Source organism: Dromiciops gliroides, chromosome 3 (genome assembly GCF_019393635.1).
Source record: "Dromiciops gliroides isolate mDroGli1 chromosome 3, mDroGli1.pri, whole genome shotgun sequence".
NCBI lineage: Eukaryota > Metazoa > Chordata > Mammalia > Microbiotheria > Microbiotheriidae > Dromiciops > Dromiciops gliroides.
Genome location: NC_057863.1, coordinates 184716591 through 184738400, shown reverse-complemented (window position 1 = coordinate 184738400; position 21810 = coordinate 184716591). Strand labels below are relative to the sequence as shown.

General features: G+C 37.3%; 1 protein-coding gene across 6 annotated transcripts in view; it reads left to right on the top strand.

The window, feature by feature from the left end:
* NCK2 (NCK adaptor protein 2) overlaps positions 1-21121 on the top strand; it is a 194728-nt gene extending 173607 nt beyond the window's left edge. For all 6 annotated transcript variants that reach the window (XM_043998285.1, XM_043998280.1, XM_043998284.1 and 3 more), the window contains one exon: positions 19484-21121. In XM_043998285.1, coding sequence (XP_043854220.1) covers positions 19484-19678 — 195 coding nt within the window. In that variant the 3' untranslated portion in view covers positions 19679-21121. The remainder of the gene's footprint in view (positions 1-19483) is intronic.
* The last annotated feature ends 689 nt before the right edge of the window (positions 21122-21810 follow it).

Here is a 21810-nt window from a genome sequence, read left to right as displayed (position 1 = left end):
TATCCAACCCATGTCTTGTTTTGACGACATTCTATCAGTAAACAGTTTTTTTAAGTGTTACCAAAAGCCAGGTTCTGTGCTGAACTTTGGAATAAAATGACAGAAGTGAACTATAATCCCTGTCCTCAGGGAGTTTACATTTAAATGGAGGAGACAACATATATGTAAATAGGTGTGGATAAAATCCATACAAAATTAATAGAAAGTAATCTTAGAAAGACACTGACATCTTGGGAAAGTATTAAAAGGTGGTGCTTAAGATGACTATTGAAGGAAACCAGGATTTCCAAGAGACGCAGGTAAGGAGGGAGAGTTTCTGTGGTATGGGCAATAGCCAATTGACAAAGGCACAGAGATAGGATGTGCTAGGAAATGGGGTATTTTGTATGAGGACCAGTGGATGCCAGTGTGGCTGGCATCAAGAGAAGGATGGGTATGGGAAAGAAGCCAGGTGGTGAAGAGTTTTAAATGTCAAACAGAAGAGTTTTTATTTTATCAGTGATAATAGAGAGCCCCTGGATGCCTGCACTTTAGAAAAATCATTTTAGTGGCTCTGTGGAAGATAGGTTTTAAAGAGAGACTTAGAGCATGGAGACCAAGAAGGTTGGCTATTGTAGTAATTCAGGTTAGAGTTGATCAGCATCTGAAGTAGGATGGTGGCTGTGTGAGAAGAGAGAAGAGGATTTATACGAGACATAATAGAGGTAAAATGACAGGATTTGGCATCTGATTTGGCAGCATCCATCTTAATCTGTCTGGACTTCATTTTCCTATCTGTGAAGGGGGGAATGGGACGAGGTGGTCTCCAAAGTCCCTTCCAGTTCTAAGTCTGTGATTTATGGAGAAGGTTATTCCTTGTTCCCAGCTCCTTGTTTAAGGGGATTGAGTTTAATTTCGTGATTGTCATAGAGGATTGAAAGGATTTTTTTTTTACATTGAAAAGATCAATTTGGAAGCTTTTTGTGAATTGGAATAGGAGAGGGTTGGCAGAGATCCACATGAATCTGTAATGTGAGTATGGCTTAGGTATGGGGGTAGTATTTAGCTTCAGCATAGGAAGCTTTTAGAATCTGTGCCAAGATTTGTTATGATTCCGATGACTCAATTGTGAACATTTAATGTGTATGTATATGTCTATGTGCATATATACACATATGCACTTAATTTTTTTTTGAACTAGATTTGTGATATTATCCATATAAAGAGCTATAGGTAAGGGACTTCTTCTACCAGAGCAGATTGTCTGTGTGAGACCTTGAAACAGAAAACGACTTGCTTATGGTTGCACAGCCATTATGTGTGATAGTTGGGACTTGAAACTGGGTCTCTCTGATTCCGTAGCAGCAGAATCATTCTCACATGCTGCCTGTTAGTATAAATTTATGTTTTATTTATATTATGTTGCATTGTATATTATGTTATACTATATTGTTTGTATTATATGTTATTATATAGTATAGTGTATAGTATAGCATAGTAGCAGTGCTGATATTATTTGAAGTTTCTGTTCATATATATATATATGTGATCTTATGGGAGGAAGCATGCTATAGTGAAAGACCATGGAGTGAAAAGTTGTAATTTTGCCTCCTAGTTCCATTTGGGCCAGTCACACAAATAAATCACAATGGACCTCAAGTCATAAAAGAACTCTTTGCCTCAATTTCCTCATTTATGAAATGCAGGTCCTAATATTTGAACTATTTTTTCACATTGTCGTGAGACTAAAAATGAGCTAATATGTGTAAAGCTCTTTAGAGTTTATAAAGTGTTGCACAAATGTAAATTTTTGTTATTATATTTTAGGACTTTAAAAGATCTTTTATTTCATTGGTGTTAAACCTCCCTTCTTGCTATACTGAATGATTTCCATTAATCTCTGTTCCATAAAAATGCATCACATGATGACCAGCCAACCATCTGATCATAAATAAGTCTTGCCACATCTAGCCAGCCCGGGCTTCACTCCTACAATAAGTCTCTCCAGCGTGGTTGACTTAACCAAAGCCTGTTCCCAGTCATTGCTTTCCAGAACCTAGAGATACTTCCATTCCTCATTTAAGCATCAGAGTAAGCCTTTATTGTTATTAAAATCCATACTAAGAAAAATTGATCATAGGACCATGCAATTTTAACTGCAAGGGACCCTAGAGTCTGTTAAAACCAAACCCCTAATTCTGCAGATGAAGAAACTAAGGCATAGAGATGTTAAATGACTTGCCCAGGGTCACAGCTAGTTAAATGAAGAAGTGTGACTAAAATTCATGTCTTCTTACTTGTAGTGATGTTTACCCATTTTGTCTCTGCCATCTTGCAGATAAGGCTTCTTTCTAGCAGCACTAGGGCTAGCGTTCTAGAGAAATAAATGGGGGGAGGGGAAGGAGAGAGTTATTGAACTTGCTAATAATATCCATCAAGGATTAACAAATTAGTGAATACTGCCTGTGCTGACTCTTCTTTTTGCAGCCTAGTGGTTAACTAAATTGTACTGTCCTCATTAGATGTTGAGCCTAGCAGAATGACAAATTGTGCTTAGGTTTGTTCTTTTGTTCCCAAGATTGATTGTTGTTGTTGTTGTTGTTGTTGTTTAAAACAGAACAACAACAACAACAAAACCCTCCCTTGATGTCCTGAGAGTCCATGATGGGCATACCAGTCAGTCATTTAAAGGATTAAATAGGTCATTAGGTTGGGAACGGTCAGCTGAGGTAGAGGCTTATACTTTTCTGGATGATCATTTTCAGACATTAGCTGGTTGCTGGTTCATATGTGTTAACTCATCTGTAATGCATGAAGAAAATTTTTCTCACCCCCTAGGACAAGGAGCAGTAACTTTATTTTGGCATTAGGTACCTCCTGACTGTGATGGATCAGAGGAAACCCCCTGCTGAACCACCCAGCCACAGGGGACTGGAGATGGGAGTATCCTGTTCCCAATAGTAGTGCCTTCACTCACCTACCTTATCATTTGCAAACCAACTTTTTTGCCTCTCAGACTCTGGGCTTGGGGAGATTATGTGCTGCCACTTTTCATATTTACTACCTCCTTTATCCAATAGGTTAGTAACCCCTCCTTATATTCAGTTTATCCATTGTAATGGAAAAAGCTCTGTGTGTGTACATACATACACACACACGTGCATGACTTTTTCCAACTGTGATTTTTATATACTGCAATGCGATGTCCCAAATGTCTCAATGCATTTTAAAGTTTTAATCTCTTAAAACTGCAGTAAGACTTTGGGGGAACCTTGTCTAATTTTCCCTATTCGTACATTGCTTTTTTTTTTTTTGTAATCTAACAGCTTTATTTTTCTGCAGGATTTTATTCCCTTGGTATGTATTTCACTTTAGATGTGCTTCTAATTCTATTGACTTTTATTTTGGGGGGGTGTGTCTGTCTGTCTGTCTGTGGCAATTGGGGTTAAGTGACTTGCCCAGGGTCACACAACTAGTAAGTGTCAAGTGTCTGAGGCCAGGTTTGAACTCAGGTCTTCCTGACTCCAGGGCCAGTGCTCTATCCACTGTGCCACCAAGCTGCCCAACTGTTTTATTTTTGTTTGAAAATTTGGGGATGATTTTGATTAATACTGTCAAATCAGTATTTTAGTGTTCATAAAATATATGCTGATACCTTAAGTTCTGTAGGGTTTGGGACTGGCAAGGCCACAATTATTGGGGACTTTCATATGAATATATTAGTAAATATCAACAAATCAATAAAAATTTCAATCAATATCAAAGATTTAAATCAATAAAGATTGACTTTACATGTGTCTATGCTGCTTGTGATTGTGGGATTGCTTGCAAGTTGCTGGTCTTCACTTCTTACAGCTATTCTCTGATTCTACTTCTGAACTCTCTGACTTAATAGATCTGGTTTCTTTCCTCATTTTAGAAATATTAACTGTATTCTGTATCATAGCTTCAAAGTATTCACTTGAAGTAGAATAAGAAAACCTGTTTATTTACAATTTTCTTTCGGCCTTGCTGTAATATAAAATTCCTGTCAACCACACGGTGTAATATGGTAACATTCTAATATTATATACTTTGATTCTTGGTACTGGGCAGAGGCAAAGAAGGACAAGAGATGGATGGACAGACAGACAGACAGATGGATATAGATGCATGCGTTCATAAATATATTCTCCAAGGAATTTACATTTGGCTCAGAAATGTTTGAGATGAGATTCAACACACCCTGCCTTTCATTTATACAACAGTTATGCAAGAGACATTCGTAACAAGAGTGTGTTGCATATATTTGTGTGTGACAGTTATTACTAGACTGGAAGACATAGTATGTCTGGAATTCAGCAAGACATTTGATAATCTCTTAGGATCCTTGTGGTCAAGAAAAAGAAAAGGTCTGATTGCTCCAGGCTTCAATCCAGAGGGCTAGGGATCAAACTCCACAGCTTGTGGCCCATGTGACCTTGGGCAAGTCATTTAACCTCTCAAGGCTCTGGGGTTTTGATCTTTAAAATGAGGGGATGGGCTTGGGTGATACTTAAGCTTTCCTCTAGCCAGCTCTAACAGTAGTTATACTACAGACAAGTATACTAGAAACTAGGTAAGCTGTGGTCTTGAAATGCAGTGGAAGGGGGAAATACCAATGGGATAAAAAACATGAAGAAAAATGAAGGTGAAAAACAACTGTCCTATAAAAAGTAATCTAAATATTCAAATAGGGAAGATCATATTGAGATGAGTCAGAATTATGGTAGGAAAAAAGTCAGTTCTCTGGCAATTGATGTGGTTTTGTTTTTCCTGTTAAAGTGAGTGAACTGAACTGTATTTAGGGAATAACAGTCACAACATTTGAAAGTTGGAAGGGCCTTCATCCAGCCATCTATTCCTGTCTTTATACAAAGGGTATCCTCACTGTAACATGTCCAACAAGTGATTAGTAGCCTGAATAACCGCATTAAGCACATTGCAGGGCACATAGTAGTTCTTTTCCTAAGTGCTTGCTTGATTGGGGTATAAAAAAGGGTGTGTGCGTGTAAAAAAAAAATAAATATATATTAAAAATGAGTAAATTTTAGGGAGTATGAATGTAGCAGCAAACAGTGTCAAGAGGCAATAGAATTTCAAATACCCCAGAAATACTAAGACTGTTCTTTCATGAGGTTCATGTCTATGTGAAGATAGGTCATAAGCTCATGGATTTAGAGCTTGCCATGGCCCAGCTCGAACCCAGCTTCTCTGACTTGTAATTCAGCATGCTGACTCTAGTGCTGAGCCAAGGGCCTGCAGGACTTATCCTTGTTTGATTTTTCATTTTTGTCCATTATTTGGATAAAGGCATATTTGGATGGCTTATTATATTTGTTCTTTAAATGTAGGTTGGGGAAGGTACAAAGTGATAACATTTCATATATTTTTAAAAGTGGATTCCAAGTATAGTATGTATTATATGTATGTACATATAGGTACATATGTGTGTACAGATATAGATATGTGTACATATTATTTTATAATATAGTATTCTAGGGGGCGGCTAGGTGGCACAGTGGATAGAGCACCGGCCCTGGAGTCAGGAGTACCTGAGTTCAAATCCGGCATCAGAGACTTAACACTTACTAGCTGTGTGACCCTGGGCAAGTCACTTAACCCCAATTGCCTCACCAAAAAAAAAAAAAAATATATATATATATATATATACACACACACACACACACACACACACACATATATATATATATATATATATATATATATATATAGTATTCTAGTAGTCATTGGTGGTGGCATGACCACTCAAAAAGCTTATTTCATCTTTGACTATATGAATAGAAGTTGTGTCCAGAATAGGTAGGTGATGCAGTGGATAGAGCATTGTACTGGAAATCAGGAAGACTCACCTTCCTGAGTTCCAATCTGACCTCAGACACTTAATAGCTCTCTGACCTTGGGCAAGTCACTTATGTTATTTCCTTTAGTTTTCTCATCCATAAGATGAGCTGGAGAAGGCAGTGGCAAAGCACTCCAGTATCTTTGCCAAGAAAACCCCAAATGGAGTCACTAAGAGACACAACCGGAAAACAACTAAACAACAAAACTTCCCAGAATAATTTTTTTAAAGGATATAAGTTTTCCTTTGTATCATCGTTGTGCTAGGTGCTTAAGCTATGAGTATAAGGAATGAAACAACCTCTGCTCACAGGGAGCTTACGTTCTAATGGGGGGAGTCAACAAGTATATCATTTAAATATAAACAGTATAAATGTAAACTAAGTACAGATTATTCTTAGGGAACACTAGCAATTGCAGGGATCAGAAAAGGTTTCATGTGAAATATGGTGCTTGATCAGCATATTAAAGGAATAAAAGAAATGACATTTCTACTGTTTATTTTATTTTGATGGTCAAAACACACCTGTACTCTTGCCTCTGGTTCTGGGGGCCACAATGTAAGAAGAGTGACAGGCTGGAACACATCCAGAATAGGGGGGAGTAGGAGAGAGAAGAGACTTCAAACCATTTCATATGAAAAATGTTTGAAGAAATAGTCTAGTTAGTCTAGACAAAAGACTCAGGGTAGGGGGTTGGTAGTAGAGAGAGGTCTTTAAATATTTGAAGGGTTGCCTTGTGGAGGAGAGAATAGACTTATTCTGCCTGGCTTTAAAGGGCAGAATTACAACCTATGAATGGAAGCTATGTGGAGGCAGATTGTATCTCAGTCTGATGAAGAAATTCCTAACAATTAGAACTGTCTGAAAATGGAATAGACTTCCTCATGGGGAAGTGAATTCTTCATTAAGAGAGACACTTCATCAGAGAGGCTCAATGACCTTTTGTTCATCACATAGGATCTTAGACTAGATAACTTCCAAAATTCTTTCTGTCTCTCAAGTCTATTATCTTTTTAATGAGAATAATACTAATTATGTGAAATAAAAGATGAAGATTGAATTCTTTTTAAAATTATCGCTCCCTCCCCTATTTGAGCAATTAACCATTCAATGAACATTTATTAAGTACCTACTATGTGTCCAGCAAAAACTCTCAGAGCACAGAGGTGTAGTCCAGCAAAATAATTTTCCAACATTGACCAGGTCTAAGTATGTAGGTTTCATTATGGATTTTAAGTCCATCATCTCTGGCAGAAGGTGGATATCTTGAATCATCTTCAGTCCTTTCAACATGTGATTTACTATTGCATTAATTAAATTAAAATTGAATCCTAAGAACATAGAGGATTGGTTTTAGGTGGCTATATGCATGCATGCATGCGTACATACAATAAAACTATTGAGTTTGGTAAGGAAAACACACATGATTCTTAAACGGAAGCAATTGCCTAGAAATGGCGTAAGTAGAGGCATTAGAATTCAATATTGATTGAAATTGTCCTAGACAAGGCAGAAAGCATCTGGAGAGGATGGTCAATATGGTGATTTTAACTAGATGACAAAACACTGAAAGAGAGGATCTTACTTTTCAGAAGAGGGAGATAACAGAGTTAAGGGACAGAAAGGGAAAGCACATCAAATGTGGTTCTCAAAGGACAAAGCACATCGATGACTGGAAGACTTAGTAGAGAGCACATCACTCATATGTTCAGCTTTTCTTTTTGTCCAGAGATGTGGTTTCATGGGTGTAGCATCCACAGACAAGGAAGTTCTTCCCACCTTTATAGATCATCACCTGCTGTGCAAATTATAATCAAATGTCTTGCTTGGGGTTATGCAGCCAGAATGTGTCAGGAGCAGAATGTGACCCAGGTTTTCTTGATTTGGAGGTCAGCTCACTCTCCACCATATAAAGCAGCCTCTCACTTGCCAACTACTGTCCCCCAAACTTCATTGGACTCCATATGAAAAATGTTGCTACTTTTGATTAGACATAGTGATATTTGTGTTTCTATTAAATATATTAGTGAATGATTTGTTTTAAATAACAAAGCTTAGATGTTGGTATTGGAAATCTCAGCACTACAAGAGATTATTTAGTGGTCTTCCAGGAGGACTGTGAAGTACCACTCCTGGTGGGATGGCCAAGAGAGAAGTGAAATGAGTGCAGATCTTGAGATTGAAGAAGCATTTGGGAAATTGGAGAAAGTAGATATGTTTTCTGTTTAGTTTATGCTTAATGAAGGAAGGGAATTAGCATTTAGACTTTCTGGGGTGAAAGATCCAAGAGTGTTCGAAACCTGTAATACCATTCTTTTTCTCCCAGGCATGAACAGAGAATTCTTGGTTTATGAAAATGCAGTGGGGGGTTATAAGGACAGAATTTATCTGAGCAGATAATCAAATTGATAATGCTAAAGAAACAACATTGAATATTTATAATCTAGCTTTGTTAGCTAAAAATCATCACCCATTATAAGTCAAGAGAGAAACAAGAGGGATGGGGCATGGATAGAGCAGGGAGGAAGGATAAAATTGATTTTAAAAATTGGCAATGGTATTATCAAATGATGATTAGAGGAGAAATATTTTTGATTCAAAAATTATCCAAGAAAGAGGGTTGCACATGGGACTAAAGTAGCAAACAGAAAAAGCTGATTGAAGATGCAGGCCAAATTAAATGTTAGAAGCTATAAAGAGGTTAGATTGGTCATCAAAAATGACAATGAAGTTAACCAGAATAAACACATGGCTTTAAAGGAAAAAATGGTGCAAATATACTGGCAGGACAGAAAAGGAACCAGATGGAAGTAACTAGGTGACCAAATGGAGGAGGGGAATGTTTAGATAAATGAAGCTGAAGGGAGGGATGTGATACAGATATTTAGGGGGCAAGTTTCCTGTTGTTCCAGCCAGAGAAAATTTAAACAAGTATAAAGCCTGGGAAAATACATTCAGAAGCTTCAAAACTTTGAAAGTAAATTTAAAGAGAACATGGTTTCATTGTTGTCAAAATAAACACCCCCAACCCATTATTTCAGCCAAACTAATTATCATGTGCCCAGGGCCTTAAAATCAAATATCAAACCTATTTTTAAAAATTAACTTTTTGTCTTTCCCATTTCCCTATTACCTATTTACCAAACATTTGTATTTGCCCTTGAACTGAATATTACTAAACTAACCCACAGATGTTTGTGTGTTTTCTTAACCTTGTGAAAATGGGCAGCATTGAAGGAGAAGAATAATATGGATGATTCTATATATCTGGGACTGTAGAAGTCTGTACAGATTTGTTCAGGGATTTAGACAGACATTTTTTTAACTTATGGCAACACAGTTTACTTTAAAATATTAGGTTCTACCACTAGTGGAGGAATAGGAAATCACAATAGTGCATAAAGGAGGAGCAATTCACTTTTAAGTCATGGTACCTGATGGAACCATTAGTGATTTATCCTGGCTTCTCCCATCTTATTAGTATTGAAATGTCAGGTCCCAGCTAGTATATATTTTATTTTCAGCAAAGTAGCTAATCCTTTTTGTGCCATGAAGAAGAAAATGTGAAACTCTACATCTCTCTGAACTGTAGTTACAGAAATGTATCATCTTGACTTTGTAGCTGCCCCAGATTTCTAAAGTGCTTATTTTAATTCTCTTGAGTGAGTGGGTTAGGCAACAGATAAGAAGCAATAGTGGATTAACCAATCAAGTATTTATTAAGCCCCTTCTGTGTACCAGGTACTGTAGCTACAAAGATAAAAATGAAACCATGCCTGCCCTCATGGAATTTATATTCTATCATAACACAGAAAATATGTATGATGATTGGAGAAGATATATGGAAAACATATATAAGTTTTTATGTTGAAGACTTTTGTGCTGACCCGAATATAGCAATCCTATGGACAGAGGTGTTAGGAGTATTTTGTAAGATGAGAGCAACACCTCTTTCATACCAAATATCAAGCCCCCACCCCTCAGCCTTCTAATTGACTTGGAACTAATTGCTGGAAAAACGAGAGGGCAGTTTGGAAGAAACTAGGTGTAGACCAACATCTCACACCATATACCAAGATATGGTCAAAATGGATAAATGATTTTGATATAAATGATGATGTCATAAGTAAATTAGGGGAGCGTGGGAAAATGTCCCTCTCAGATCTATGAGTAAGGGAAGAATTTATAACTGAACAAGAAATATAAAGGATCATCAAATGTAAAATGGATAATTTTGATGACATGAAATTTAAAAGGTTTTATACAAATAAGACTGTTGCAACTAAAATTAGAAGGAAAACAGGAAACTGGAGGGGAGGATGTTTATAGCAAGTTTTTCTGATAAATACCTCATTTCTCAAATATATAGGCTGGGGGCAGCTAGGTGGCACAGTGGATAAAGCAGCAGCCCTGGATTCAGGAGGACCTGAGTTCAAATTCAGCCTCAGACACTTGACACTCACTAGCTGTGTGACCCTGGGCAAGTCACTTAACCCTTATTGCCCCACAAAAAAAAAACAACCCAAAAATCAAATATATAGAGAACTGAACCAAATTTATAAAAAAATAAAAGCTATTCTCCAATTGATAAATGGTAGAGATATGATAGGCTGTTTTCAGAAGAAGAAATCAAAGTTATCAATAAATGCATGAATAAATGATCTAAATCACTATTAGAGAAATTTAAACTCTGAGATACCACCTCTCACCTGTCAGATTTACATTGAATTCCAAGGTAATGAAGAAACATGTTATGTTTTCTCATAAATTAACTCTAATCCTGACCCAGATTTTGAAAACTTTTTCCATTAATTTGATCTCCTTTCTCAGGCTCATTTCATACTGGTTCATAATAATATTTATTCACAACAGCATACAATACATGCATATATGTATACATACATATATGTTAGTGGTGTTTGTATGTACACATATACACACAAATGCCACAAAGTGACAGATTCTTGAGCCATCGTAATTACCTTTCAAACTCCAAAATTCTCTTCCCTCACTTGTAAAGATACAATAACAAAATCCAAAATCTCAGTGAAAGGGATGATTGAAGTTGGGATTATATATACAAAACAGAGATCTAGATAGATAAATAGATAGGAGTTGGGGAGGGGTGGGTTAGGAGAGGGGAAGGGAATAAAATAAGTATTTATATAGCAGTTACTTTATTCCAGACACTATGCTAAAGCATTTTACAGAAATTATCTCACTTGATCTTCACAACAACCCTGAAAGATAGATGCTGTTATTATCCCCATTCTACAGTTGAAGAAAATAAGGCAAACATGATTAGTGACTTGCCTGGGGTCACATGCAATAAATTGTCTAAGGCTGGATTTGAACTCATATCTTCCTGAGTCCAGGCCCTGTGCTTTATCCACTGGTACAAGCTGCCTCTCCGTAAAGACCTCAGAAGATGGCACTTGAGTCTGAGCTTTGAAGGAAACTGGATCTTGAGAAACAGAGATCCCCTATAGAAAGACACAGATTTTGGGAATGTGTGTAAGGTTCAGCAGTGGGCCAGTTTGGCCAAACTGTAGCCTGAAGGAAAAGAACTAATGAACAATAAAAGCTAGAAAAACAGGCTGGAGCCTGACAGGGGATTTAAATGCCAAACAGAATACCCCAGAGGCAATAGGGAGCCATTAGAGATGATTGAGCGAGGAAATGGGAGACAGATGCAAGTGCTGTTGTAGAAATAGAATAGACCAGACTTGGCATCCAATCCAGTTCATTATGTATCATGAGGGAGAGTGAGGAATTGAAGGATAATTTGTGAGCTTGGGGTATTAGAAGTATGACAGCACCCTCAACAGAAGGATGGAAATTCAGAAAAGGTCATGAATTTGAGGGAATGATAATGACTCCATTTTGGATACGTTCAGTTTGATTTCTCCGTGCTGGAGAGGTGTCAGACATGCAGCCCATGAACATCAAGTGCAACTAGAACCAGATTTATATGATGGGAAGAATGATGAATTATCATAGCTTTAGAGGTGAAAAGAACAATACAGGCCATGTAGTCCAACCCTCTCATTTTACAGATGAGTAAATCAAGGTCCAGAGAGGTTAAGTAATTTGTCCAAAAACACACAGTAGATGACAAAGTTTGGAATAAAAACAACCACCAAAAATTCCTCAGGGTCTCATATGTATAATGCCTGATATTCAAACATGTGTGGAGAAACTCTTTGGGCTGTTTGTTTTAGTCCAGCTTCTCAACTGCAAACATACAAAGAAAATGTGTTAAGAGTATTCAGGGGGCAGCTAGATGGCGCAGTGGATAAAGCACCGGCCCTGGATTCAGGAGTATCTGAGTTCAAATCCGGCCTCAGACCCTTCACATTTACTAGCTGTGTGACTCTGGGCAAGTCACTTAACCCCAATTGCCTCACAAAAAAAACAAAACAAAACAAAACAAAAAAAAGAGTATTCAGCAGCCTAAATTTAAACTACCACTTTTTAATATTAGCATAACACCCTACATTATGGGGGTAGAGTGTAGCATACTTTTTTCCAGTCTGAATTTCCAGCGTGTGTTTTAGAAAAGTAGTTATGAAGGAATCCCTACAACATAAGTCAGCTTTAGGCTTGGTATTCAAGACAAGGAACAATATGACATCATACCTTTGACTAAGTCAAGACCCACACTGCAAATCTAAACCATGACCTGACAGGCATTTGAAGAAAGAATGAAGGCGGGGAAGGATGAAGTTTGCCCTTGGCATTCCCATCAAGATAGGACTTCTTAGCCCCATAAACCACAATTTCTTATATTCTATTTATTTTCTCTGAGTTTACTAGCAATAGGTTTTATATATAGATGATTTGGGAATTTTTTAAAGCAACATACAAAATGTAAGTTAATATATAATGTTTTAAAAAGTATTTTCTCTAGTATGTCCCTGTGAGTTAGAAAGTGTGAATGTTATCTCCATTTTGCAGATGAGGAAACAGGCAGTCACTTGCCCATGGCCACATATAACTAATAAATGTTGGAGCTAAATGCAAATTAATTACTCCTCTTCCTATATCTTGCTGCCTCAGATACAGTCCCCTGATATCACGGAGCTCTCAGACTAAGAGGCAGATGGGGATATGGACAAGTTGGTATTTGATCAGCTAAAAAACTGGCTATTGCTTAGTGAGGTCATGTTATGGCTTTAAAAAATGTTAATTTGTAACCCAAGGTAAATCTCTAGGTAAACACATTCAGTAGTAACTATGATATGCATGAATCAGAGCTACTGGAAAGAGGTAGATAGGCAATAGACTAAGTGTCTATGTCTGGGAAATCTCTGGGCGGTCCTAAGCATTGCAGGGAGAGGGTAAGACCACAGGCCTGGACTGGTTTAGGCTGGCCTTTAGATAGCAACCAAGTGATGGATAAGTACATCCTGTCTTCCCCATCATTGGCATTTGGATGTGATGTGTTAAAAACACAATTGCAAAGTTATTGGCAGTGTTAGATGTGATATGCCTGTGTTCTTCTTCTTAGTTCTTAGGGAAAACTTTCTGTGCTTAAAGGTAAAACTTTACATATGCTTGAACTCTACTACCTTATTTAAATACAGACACTGACCATAAATAAAGGTCATTTTTCCCTGTAAATTAAGTATACTGATTAAATTAAAATAAAATTGTCTCACTACTTTAATTTTAATTTTATTTTGCTCATATAAAATGGCTCACATATACTCAATGCTTCTGGGGTTTTGTGATCTCATCAATCTGGGCACTCACTTTGAATATACAGATTGCATCTTCTTCATTCCTGCCCATCTTATGTGATTCCCTTAAATCCACTCCAACCAGTGTTCAAGGGACCATCTTCTAAAACTGCCCAGATACTAACAAGCTATTAGTCAGTTATCACCAATGACTGACCCTCCTCTTCCTATTATACATCTCTGATGACATTCTGAATCCTGTTTCTCTAAGGCAGTTCTTTGCCTGTAATTTGTTAGAGCCTGCTCATTTCCAGTGTTCTCTCTCCATTGGCCTTTGGGTGACCCTTACCTTTAATTTTTTCAGGAACTTGTGAATAATAACTAACTGTGACTAACAGCCATATAGCAGTATGAAAGAATTCTATTGTTAAAAAATATGGACCTTTGTTTTAGGAGAGAAGCTTGGAGGTCATTAAAAGATAATTTTCCAAGGCACTCTAATCTGTTTCCTTCCTTCTATTCAATTCTACACCCAACTAATTTTCCATGCACATTATCTGCCTGAAATATATGTACCGATGGATAAATTCTATGTGTTGCTCATCCATCTGAAAATGATGGTCTGGACACTAAAAATTCTTCATCCACTTGGTTTTTCCTGTGTGGGTAGGCTGTACTCTTTTGAGTAATTACTTAGAAAGGTCTACAGTGTGTCTGTGCTTAATGATTGTGAAATAATGTCATTTGCAAATAGGAACATCTGGAAGACCTTGCCATCTATAAGAATCTCTTTTCACTTTGGACTCAGGGCTGTGCATCTTCCATGAATAATGGGGAAATTCCTTATGTCTCAATTAATATTAGTAATCAGAGGGCAGGTGGATAACAGACTGCTGATTCAGTAATTATTCCCACATTAGTAACCAGTGCTTTCCTATTATAATGTAATGAGAGTGTGTGTCTGTGTCTGTGTCTGTGTACACTGTTTGTTGCTGCCATGTCCAGTGTCTTTAACCTTACTCTTCAACTATAATTTCTACTTTATTTTTTATTCCCCTCCATTAGGAGTATCTCACAGAGTTCTTCATAGAATTTTGCTACTTCTTTATACTCTGCATCAGATGTAGGTACATAAATTATATTCATATTCCTGTGTGGGTGTTTTGTTTTGTTTTTTTTATAAATGCCCCATGAAATTTTTTTTGTTGTTTTTGTTGCCTTTGGACATCCCATAAAATTAATTTATCTAAAATTAATTATCTCACAGAGAACTCAAGCATCTTTTTATTAGTTACAATTTTCTTTTGTCTTCTAACTTCATTTATAATGAGATTGTCAAGATTGATAATATTTTTTTTTTAATTCATTTGATCCATCTGTCCTTGCTAACTATCACCCTCTATCTCTTTTCCCTTTTCTGGCTAAACTCTGAGGATGCTGTGTCTATTAGATGCCGCCACTCTCCTTTTTATTCACTCTGGCTTCTGACCTTATCTTTCAACTGAAACTACTTTCCCCAAAGTTACCAGTGATTTCTTAACCACAAAATCTCATGGTCTTTTCTCAAATATCATTCTTCTTGACCTCTTTGTGCCTGACACAGTTGATCACCCATTTCTCCTTATACTTTCTTTTCTTAGGCTTTTGCAATTGTACCCTTGCCTGCTTCTCCTTCTACCTGTCTGACCCTTCCTTCTCCTCCTTGGTCTCCTTTGCTAGATCTTCATCTAGGTCACACCTACTAAACCAAGGGTAACCCCAGGGCTTTGTCCTGAGCCGCCTTCTCTTCTCCCTCTATCCCACTCACTTGATGATCTTATCAGCTCCCATGCATTCACCCACCATTGCTTTGCAAATAATTCTTAGATCTACTTCTCCAGCTCTCACCTCTCTCCTGACATCCACTCACCCATTACCAGAAGTGTGTCCTTTGGTTGGTCTTTGGACAGGAATTTCACATTTCTCTACTGAAGACTAAGTTGTGGTTTCTAGACAGTCTGAAATCTTTTTTGTTTAGTACCCTTCATCCCAGCTCTTGCTCTTTGGCCACCGTCATTTCCATAAGGGAAGTGGAATACACAGGATCAAGGGCCATTTTGAATTCGTTTGTTTGTTCATGGGTTGCTGTGGCCAGCCTACTTGAGTTGCTTTTCTTGAAGCCTCTGCAGCATAATAGAACAAGCCAGAACTTGTACTCTGGTAGCCTCCATGCCCTGATAAGCTATCCAAATACGATTTTGATCAGGTACTTCTATACCTTCCCCCAAAACGTGTTGATCTTTGAATCTTTGTATAAATATGTATTGTTTGTGCCAAGAGCAATAGCCTCGTAAATTAGGCTAATTCTTTTTTTTTCTTTTTTTTTCCCCCTTGAGGCAATTGGGGTTAAGTGACTTGCCCAGGGTCACACAGCTAGTAAGTGTTAAGTGTCTGAGGCCGGATTTGAACTCAGGTTCTTCTGAATCCAGGGCTGGTGCTTTATCCACTGCACCAAATTCTTTCTTAAAAGGTATTGTAATTATCCTCAGTGGTTCACTAGCTATGGTGACTAAAGGCTCAGGCTATTGACATCACTTCCTCCTCACCCAAGGAGAAAGTATCCATGAGGAGGACCTTCACGTGCCATCTCCAGTGCTTGCCCCTGATGTACCATGATGTACAGCTTTCATATACCCTTCCCTTCTCTCACCTGACACTGCCAAGACCCTAGTGCAGGCCCTCTTCATCATGAAACAGTGTAGTTTCACTCAGTTGATTCCTCTCAAGCTGTCTAACTGTGTTTTCTTGGCAAAGCTACTGCAGTGGTTTGCCATTTCCTTCTCCAGCTTATTTGACAGATGTGAAAACTGAGGTATACAATTTTAAATGACTTGCCCAGGGTCACACTCAGGGAAATGAGTCTTCTGGATTCCAAGCCCAGTGCTATATCCACTTTGCCACATAGCTGCCTCAATGCTTATCCTTGTTAAATATCTTTTTTTTCTACTGTGGCTAAATTAAGCTCCTGTTGTTCAACTGTTGCATGACCTACACGTGTCTCATTTTGTTCCAATATTGAACATAAGCTACCAGAGCTTATGTCTTGAGTCAGGCCCAGGCCAGAACATACTTTGATTATAAAAAGCTTGCTTGTGCAGGATGATGTATGTGGAAGTGAAACAAAAACTTCAGACCACATCAGAAAATTGTTGTGTAGTTATCACTATTGTGTATCGTTGCTATGCTACAGCCCTGTGTTACAGGATTCTCAGAATTTTACCATGTTTTAGGAAAAAATCTTAAAGTAACCAAGTCAAGAATAATTTAGAGTTTGTTTTTTCTTCAAAACACACATTACTAAGGAAGCTCTAAGAAGCTTGTGTTCAGCTAAGTTTAGCAGCCCCCAGCTAAGTTGCTGATACTCGGTGGCATCTGGGATAAAATTGTATATTATGGTTTTCTCCAGAGTAGTTATTTATTCTTTTGTGGATACTGAAGTTGGAGTGAAATAGTAATACATAGTTGGGGTCCTCTGCCACTTTGCTTCTGAAAAATCTGAAGCTATATTTATAATGTGCTGTTTTCCCCCCAAGAAAAAGCAAGACAGGCCCTCTAGTGGCCAGGCTTCTGGAAATAGTGCAGAATACCTGGAAATAAGTGTGGTGAACTTGTTTCATTGTCTAACCTCGCTTTACTAGTGTAATACAAGTTCCCTTAATGCCCTGAGTCTGAGTTTCTTCATCCATAAAATGAAGGAGTTGCACTAGAAGGCCTCTAACTCTATGCTCCTATGGTCATTTGTATCTTAAAGTCTTAGGGAATTGTCTGGGAAAATGAGTAATTAAGTTATTTCTCCAGCATCACAGAAGGTAGTGTATATCAAAGGTCAATCTTGATTTTTCTGGGACTTCTTGATTCTCCATCAATTATACTACCTCTCTTGCTGTCAGAAATTTGTTAGTATTATGATGTGATGATTTACTTTCATTTATATCCTTTTGAAAAGATTTTTGCAACTTTGGATAAAATTTCATGTTTAGCATGAAATGCTAAACATGTTTTGGTTTTGTTTTTTTGATGTGAGCTCTTAGTGTGAGAATCTTTGACCAGCCTCTTTCTCCTTGGATTTTCCCCCCTCTTTTTTGAGATGTTTGGGGACCAGAGTAGATGGGGAGAATAATTGTGGTCCAAATTTTGGAAGGTGAATATGATGGGACCTAAAGTGACTTATATCAGACATGTCAATGGAGTTAACATGTAGCCCACAAAACTCGCAAGTGCTGCCCTGAACTAGATTAAAATGTAATTGGGAAATTTTTAACAATAAATAAAAATACAATTAAACAGATAACATTTTTAAACTATAGATATTTTTAAATAGAGCCAAATATTGTTTAAACTCAAGTCAGTTTAAACTCAATATGTGACCCCACAGGTATCCTTATATAGAGATTAGTGTCCCCATTTCCATTTGAGGTTGACACCACTGGCTTTTATAAGTAAGACTAAAGTGACTAGTATGAAACCTGCTTTAAGAATAGTATACATGTTCAGGTTTGTTTTCCATACAATTAATTTAAGGCTCAGATTAAACTAGAACTGTAAGACTTAAGTAACAATGATGACAAAACCCCTACATTATTTCTCTTATGAAAGTCAACTTAAGGGGAAAAAAAAGGTTCTACCTATGTTTAATTTGGCGGAATGGGAGACAATTTATGAGCCATGTGACTTGTATTATAGTGTAGAATGGCTAAAACCAGGAAATACACAAGTTTGTAGCTGCAAGGAGCATCTTCTTAGAAGTGCTCGTGTATTTTTCGCTTACTCCCATTGCCAGTTTAAAAATAGTAGGAACTTTCAAATAAGACTGCCCAACTGATACCAAGCCTGCTCTTCAGATCCTGCCCCTACTCCCCAGGCATCTCAGAAAGAGCAGCTCTTCATCTCTTGACCAAAGCAAGCATCTCACTGAGTGCCCAATAAAGAAAAGCATTGGACTTAGATCAAAAGTTTCAGAACCTTTCTAAAAGTAAACTCTATAACTGATGACATGATGAAAAACCATTTTGGAGTGGCGGAGGAAGAAGTCAGCAACCACATAGATGTGAAAAGTACATAACATAATAAAACATTTCATAAGTAAAGGAAATTCCCAAGGTGGAATAGCAGAAAATATGCTGGACTTGGACTTCCTACTTTTGTGGCCTTCGGTAAGTCACTTAACTGCCCCGAGTCTTAATTTCTTCATCCATAAAAATGAAGGAGTTGCATTAGATGACCTCCTCTCTTTTGGAGGGGTCATATACATTTTCATAATATGACATTTTCTCTCTCCCTAAGTAACTTAGCAAAGGACTATAGAATATTTTCCTCATTTCACAGTGGTAGAAGCAGGTAAGTATTCATTTCCATACTCTGACCATGCCAACATATAAATAATTTGCAGCAAGTTCCAGTTTATTCAACTATCGTAGGAATGCAATGTTATGGTTAATTAAATAATTCCATTATCTGAGAGTTACTCTATTTACCATGCATGGATTGTTAGAACTGGAAATGGACTCTTAAAGATCATCTAGTTCAGCCCCCTTCTTTTATAGATGAAGAAACCACAGTACAGGAATTCATGCTGAAATTATATTGAACATAATTTAACCTTTATTGATTGGAAAGTTATATAAGAATCCTTAGTGCCTCAGGGTTATTATTATGAACATCGGTCTTCATAGAGGACTAGGAGAAAAATCTATTTAAAATTTAAGATCGTTTGGGCTCTGGAAGAAATGGGCATTTGCTACATTAAAGTAGCTTTTCATTCTTCCAGTGGGTTTTGAAGTATGTGGCTGCTTGATGGTATTTGGTGCACCCCCTCTACCAGCCCCACCACCTCCCTTTTCTGTGATCACGTTATAACCCACTTGTGTGTTTTTGTTTTGTGTTTTTTTTTTCCCCTTACAGCCCAGTGACTTCTCCGTATCTCTTAAAGCATCAGGGAAGAACAAACATTTCAAGGTGCAGCTTTCGGACAATGTCTATTGCATTGGACAGCGTCGGTTTCACACTATGGATGAATTGGTGGAACACTACAAAAAGGCACCTATTTTCACCAGTGAACATGGGGAAAAATTATATCTCATCAAAGCACTTCAGTGACATTAAAGGGGGGCTAGGCTGCCTAGTCCGCTTCTCACTAAACGCCTAGTCCGCTTCTCACTAAACTACAGGCCTTAGGTCCAACATTCACCTATACAAAGCAGAGCTGACCTCCTACCTGATACAGTCCCAAACCTAGGGCTCTTGCCTCCCAGAGGGCTTTGCTCTATCAGGTGGTTTGTCCTTGATTTGGGGGTTTTGGTTCATTTGCCTAGTTTGTCTTTTTTCCCCTCCTGTTCTGTTTGCTTCCCCTCAGGTTAAAAACTTAAGTGACCATTATCAGTACTCACTTCCATGCCTGAGTTCTAAAGCCCCTCTCCCTCCCCAGTTTACAGAATTTGGAGATGAGAGAGGGAGGTGAGTTTGGTTTGCTTTTGTTCTTTTCAATTGGAAACAGTGTTAATCTGTTCAAATTGTTCATGCTGACAGAACTCTTAGTTAAGAGACATTGGGCACAGTTTGAATGCACTGAAGCTACAGCTAATTAAGTGAAATATAGTAGACATAAACAGTTGTGGCTGAGTTCTGTAGCTCTTCGCTTACCAGGTAGTGTATGACAAAAATTCCTAGGCTCTAGAAGCACTCTATGCTGTATTCTGCTATTACATTGCCTCCTTCACTCTATATAAATAGAGTATACCAATTAAAGCATTTTGTAATAGGACTTCTTCAACTACTATGGTAAGATTGTAGTAAAAGAAATCTATCTAGTGTATTTTGGTCTGTGGTTGCAACAAAGAGAATTTCCTTGAAAGCTGATTTGCAAGAGAGAATCAGTAACTTATAAAGACTGAAGGTTTTGGTAATCTATACAACCAAATGTGCCATCCGCATAATCCTTTTTCCTCTTGCCCTTCTGCTTGTTTGAATTTAACGATTATGTATTTAATTCTCAAAATAATATGTATCTGTAGCTGTTTGTTGACACTAATGCAGATGATTACAAAAAAAAAACCTGATCTTTTGGGGAAGGGGGGCTACCAACACTATATATATATATTTACATATTTATATATGTATACATATATATATATATATATATTATTTGCTTTACAGGGAAAATTCTTCAGGGTTTACAAAAGATGATGTGATTGGTAGTAAGGACACACAGAATGTTTATGAAGAAAATGCATTTTCTCTTTTCTTTACATTTAAACTTCTTTATAGTTTAAATATACAGTCTTGAGATGGCACATTCCTGAGATTGAAGAAGGGGTCTTGAGATCCCCTAAAATTGCATACACAGTTTTTTTGGATATTGTAATAAAAAAGGTATTATGTCAAGACCGAGTATGTGTCTTTATCTCAGCACTCAGATTCAACCATAGCAGTGAATGAATACTAGACTTGCCAATTACTTGGGGCCTGAATGGTTTAGAAGAAAAATTTTTAAAGAGTTTTAGTGCCTTTGCTATGTTATATTATAATGTGCCCTTTTTCTGATTATGGTATTGTTATGTTGAAATAATAAACAGTGAAATTATTTTTTAAAAAAGCTACTATCTCAGTTATCACCTAAGCTTGCTGTTTTTACTAATCAAGATATTTGCCATTTTATCAAAGCTGGTGTTACTCCAGTGTTTACAGTGGTATTTTTCCTACTTCCCAGGTTTGTTTTGAGGATTAAATTAGATAATATTTGCAAAGTGCTTAGCACAGTTCCTGGTATGTGGTAGGTGTCTAATGTATGCTTGTTCCTCTGCCTTCTCTCCCACTCCTCAACCTTGGCTTGTACAACTTCGCATTTAATGCATATCCTCCCCAGTAAAAACTATACTATAGCTCTTTGTCATGGACAATCAGTATTATAAATGGAAGATTCCTTCGCGATGAACCTAGCTACATATGGACATCCACCTTTTGTAGGCAAGTAAAACACCCCTTTAGCACAGTATCTCTGGAAGACCTGTTTACACCAATGGTTAATTAACTGAGATTAAATATTTTACTGATAAGGTTGTCTTTTACTATATAGCCAGAATCATATAAGTTTTCTCTAAATAGTGAGTTCCTTTGGTGTATTTATAATATGATTTGATTTACATATGTAGGACATTGTTAGATAGACTTCTTAGTTTACAAGATTGTAGGGGTTATAAGGTGGAGCTGGTCTCTTCCCTACCCAAATTATT